The 4,499-nt window shown below is 65.8% G+C and overlaps 1 protein-coding gene across 1 annotated transcript; it reads right to left on the reverse strand.

Annotated features, from left to right (window-relative positions):
• Positions 1 to 210: 210 nt before the first annotated feature.
• EMIHUDRAFT_122294 (hypothetical protein) lies at positions 211 to 3,369 on the reverse strand (the record flags this gene model as incomplete). The annotated part of the gene is made up of 12 exons (XM_005790222.1): positions 211 to 345; positions 523 to 1,122; positions 1,202 to 1,233; positions 1,354 to 1,518; positions 1,573 to 1,666; positions 1,729 to 1,853; positions 1,931 to 2,123; positions 2,217 to 2,261; positions 2,316 to 2,419; positions 2,459 to 2,617; positions 2,739 to 2,779; positions 2,837 to 3,369. The coding sequence occupies 12 exons, from the start codon at positions 3,367 to 3,369 to the stop codon at positions 211 to 213; spliced, it is 2,226 nt and encodes a 741-aa protein (XP_005790279.1).
• Between the last annotated feature and the right edge of the window lie 1,130 nt (positions 3,370 to 4,499).

Below are 4,499 nucleotides of genomic sequence, written 5' to 3' on the forward strand. Positions count from 1 at the left end.
TCCCCGCCCAATCCCCCAAAAGCCATATATGTTTCAGCACACTTGTTGCTCTCGGCGTCAGTATTCAAGTGTTAAGTACTCTGAATGAAGTCGTGGAAAGCAGGATGGTATATGTGCACCAAGCGATGGTGTGCCATCGGCGCTTACGTCTCAGCCCTCCTTCCCGCCCTCCTCCCCACCCTCCTCCCCGCCCTCCTCCTCGCCCTCCTCCTAGCCGCTGTGCGCCGGCCCCAAGTTCACCGAAGTCAGCGCCAGCTGCGTGGCTGAGGGGGACGGGTGGCCAATCGCCGCGTGTGCCCTCGCGCGCGAGACGCGGCTGTGTACTCGGTCCAGCATCAGGGCCGCCTGAGACCGGGCCGAGAGGAGCTAGAGATGAGCCGGGGGTGGGGGGGGGGGGGGGGAGCTAGGCGTGTCTGCCTCCCGCCCCTCCTCCGATTTGAGCAAGTCGCCGTGCCCGAGGAAGCTCGCCGGCCGGTCGGCGTGGCCTGCTCACAGCTGCAGGTGTGAAGAGGCGCCGCTCACACGTGCAGCGCAGCGGCGGTCGGTGCGGCAGAGGCCGAGGAAAGAGGCGGAGCGGCTGCTGCGCCCCGCCTTGCCCGCTGCGGGGCCGACGTGCCGTCCGTTGGGGCTCGGCTCGGGGAAGGAGGCGGGGCGGCCTATGCACACGAGGAAGCAGGCGGCTCTTGTGAGTGGGCCATTCGAGCAGTGGGCCCGGGGGCATGGGGGCGGGCGGCCGTTGTGTCCGAGCCCGAGGAAGCTGTGCGCTCGCTCGCGCGCCGTGTCGAGCACGTCGAGCGTGGTCGGCGTGGGGGTGCTCATGGCCGTGCCCGCCCGCTCGCGGTAGGCGTCGTCGATGTGCGCGAGGAGCAGGGCGTCCTTGAGGTAAAACTCGTAGACGACGTCGTGCCCGCCCTTGACGTGCGCGCCGTGCACGCGGAAATCGATCACCTCGAGGTCGTGTTCGACGGCCACGTTGACCAGCTTCGACAGGAGGCCGAACTTTGCCGCGCACGAGATGTCGAGCGTGTAGTAGACGAAGTGCGGGTACCGCGTGTCGCCCCCTCCCTCCTCGTCCTCCACGGCGAGCTCCTTCTCGATGGCCCAGTTCCGCGCCCGGTCCGCCTTGCGGTCGTGCCACAGGCGCCAGCGCAGCGCCCACGGGCCGACGAAGACCGAGAGCAGGACCGCGAAGACGATCGACCCGAAGGTGTCCTCGTCGATGACGTTGTCGACCTACAGTAGTCGACAGAGCGCTCGTTGCTTCGTCACTCTCATCAGTCGGTGGTCCTCGTCGATGGCGTTGTCGACCAGGCCCTGGAAGCCAGCGAGCAGCGAGATCTCGCCTGCTCCAACCAGTGGCGCCAAGTGAATCTGGCGGAGGAGAGGAGGCCTGCTCGCGAGGTCTCGAGGTCCCGCCCCAGACGGCCATGGCGAAGCCGGCGCGGAGGAAGTTTTGCAAGTCGTGCGAGCGGTGGTGCGCCGAGTAGTGGCTGACCGTGAAGCCGGTGGCGAACTTGCCTGTACACCCTCGGCGCGTCTCGGCTCATCCGGCTCTTCTCGGGACAGTGGGACAGTGGGACAGTGGCGGCGGCTTGCCGGCGATGGCGAGGAAGAAGAGGGCGCCGCGGCCGATAATCCTGCCCGTCCACATCGTGGCAACGGGCACCTGCTCACGCCACAGCTGTGCTGAGACGCTACTCACAGCTGCTGTGCGTCGGGGGCGGGCACCTCGAAGGCGATGGTGGCGCCGTAGAAGAGTCGGAGGAGCGAGTACTGGATGCGCTTGACTTGGTGCGCCCACACGTGGTGGACTGGGGCGATGCTGCAAAAGGAGAGGCCGGCGAGGAAGGCGCCTTTTGACTCACCACGAGGCGCCCATTACTTAAGGCCCCGAAGACTTTCAGAGGAGGGGCCGGCGCGAGGAGGGCACCGAGGAGGGGGAAGGTCTTCGTCCGGTGGCAGACCGCCATCAGGCCGACCGCCATCGCGCAGAGCAGCGAGGTGAGGACGACGTCGTGGTGGCGCTGCTGCACGCGCGGCAGCAGCTTCGACTCGACGAGGCGCGGCACAACGTCCACCGCGAGCCAGCCGACCCCCGCCAGCAGGAGGACCGACGAGAGCACCTGATCCATGCATGAGGGGGGGGGGGGGGGGGGGCTGGCTCTCAACCCCTCGAGGGGCTGGCCAGCGGGGGGAGGACCGACGAGAGAGCGCACCGGCCACAAGTAGCTCACGCCCCCGAGATCCGGGTCGGCGAGCACCTGCGGGAATGACTCATTGACTCTCATTGATGTCGAATGAGATCAGCAGCTCACACGCCCCCGAGGTGCGGCGCAGGGGTCGGCGAGCGCCTTGAGCTCGCCGAGGTTGATGAAGGCGATGATGTCGTCGACAACAGTGGCGAGCAGGACAAGCTGGCCTGTTCACAGCTGCACGTGTGAAGAGGCGCCCTTCGCACCTGTACGCTCTGCGGCGAGCAGGACGAGCTGGCCGAGGGGCGTGTTGAGCACATGCCCCATGTTCATCACCTTGGTCGCCACGCCGACGGCGGTTGGCATCGCCGCGATGGCGACGACGTACGCTGCTTCGGCCGAGAGGCCGACTGCGGTGGCGAGGCCTGCAGGAAGGCTCGGAGAAGGATGGGGGAAGGGTCCCAGCCGGGGGCGGAGAGGCCGACTGCGGTGGCGAGGCCAAAGGCGATCGCAAAGGGCAGCGCAGAGCCGAGGAGGGCGGCGCACAGCGCTCGCGGCCCGTACGCGACGAGCATGTCGAGGTCGACCTAAGGTCGAGAGGTTCCGAAAAGGTTCCGAGAAGGTGCGGGGAAGGTTCTCCTCACAGCACGTCGGCCTCAAGGCCACACGAGACCATCTCCAGGACGAGGCCGACCTGGCCGATCATCATGACCGCGTCGGGCTTCGGCACGAAGGAGGAGAGGCGCGGGCCGAGCACCATCCCGCAGAGGAGCTCGCCGGCCAGGCTAGGCAGCCACAGCGCCTCGGCCAGCTTCCCGCACGCCCACAGCGCAATGTAGAAGAGCGCAAACTGCTCGACATCGTTGAACGTGAACGGAATGTGGTGACCGCTGTGGTCGCCGCACGGGTCGTCCGAGGCAGAGCCCAGCCGCCGCCGCTCGTCACCGATCCGCTCGTCGCCACCATCACCGCCGAGCCGCTCGTCGCCACCATCGCCGCCGGTCAGCCAGCGCCACGTGAGCCGGCGCCAGCTCCTCAGATGCTGCGCCGATTCACGCTCAGCAACTGACGCGTCGTCGACGAGTCGTCGGCGGGTACAGTTTGGGGACGCGCCGCCCGCCGCCGCCGCGCAGGCAAGCGCCAGAAGCAGAGCACAAGTCAAAGCCGGCCGCACCATCAAAACACAGACCGAAGCGCCAGAAGCAGAGCACAACACAGAGAAGCTTCTGGTGACCCGCCGTCACAAAAAGAATTTTCGCAGGGTTGTCTGTTTTCTTTCTCCCTTGGGTTGTCTGTTTTCTTTCTTTCTTTCTTTTTCTTTTCTTTTTTCTTCGGGTTATTTTAAAAGGGGTGTTAAGGGGGAGATTTCGCGAGCAGCTGGGAGTTCCCCTATTATTCCATGGACTATGCGCGAGTGGGCCCGCGCCCCCGTGTGAGTCTCGGCTCGCTTGCCCACCCCGCCGCCGCCCCCCTTACGCGGCTTCTGGAGTCCCCCAGCACCACGCGGTGGGCCATGTGTAGAAACCCTTAGGTGAACAGAAAGAAATCACAAAGCCACTCATCCCCTACTTCAAGTACCACGCCGATCACGCCGGTAAGGTAAGCGTGCCTGTGCTGCGGGCTGCGGTTCGGAGCGCTGGTCCGCGCGAGCTGACTCTGGCGCCGCCGCGACGACGGTGATGCCGCGCAGCTTGAACTTGTGCCCGCCGCCGGAGGATTCGCTCAGCAGCACGAGGCGCAGCTCGCACCGGGGTGAGGGGAGCGCGCTCACACGCACTGGCGTCGTCACAAAGACCGAGCTGTTGCGCAAGCTGTCGATCCTGTGCGCGTCGATGACCGTTGAGGTGCAAGTGCAGCCCTTGCCGCAGCGCACGCGCACACGCCCCATCCCTTCGTACGACACCAGGTGCTCGAGGAAGAGCGTCGCGTCCGCCGGAGCAAGCGCGCCGTCGTCCATGCCAGGCCGTTGTGGCGCGGCCTGTGGGAGGTACGCGTCCACGCTTGCCACCAGCACCGACCCCGGCGTCAGTGCGACAACACCCGCCGATGGCTTGTTCCTCCCTCCGAGCGACACTGTGAGATGCAGGGGCGGCTTCGGGATCTCCACTCACTCACTCACTTCTCTCTCTCTCTCTCTTCGCTGCCCTTGGTGTCCCTCTCGAGGTGGAGGGTCTGTTGATCCACCTTCGCGCGTAAGAGGTTTTGTAGGCACACGGATGATGTGGGAGAATATTGACGAGAATATGGCCTGTTTTGGAAGGAGCAAACATCGGATTCGTCCACCTCTAATAACCCAACACTCTTACG

The sequence above is a fragment of the Emiliania huxleyi genome, assembly GCF_000372725.1.
Source record: "Emiliania huxleyi CCMP1516 chromosome Unknown EMIHUscaffold_1209, whole genome shotgun sequence".
Lineage (NCBI taxonomy): Eukaryota > Haptophyta > Isochrysidales > Noelaerhabdaceae > Emiliania > Emiliania huxleyi.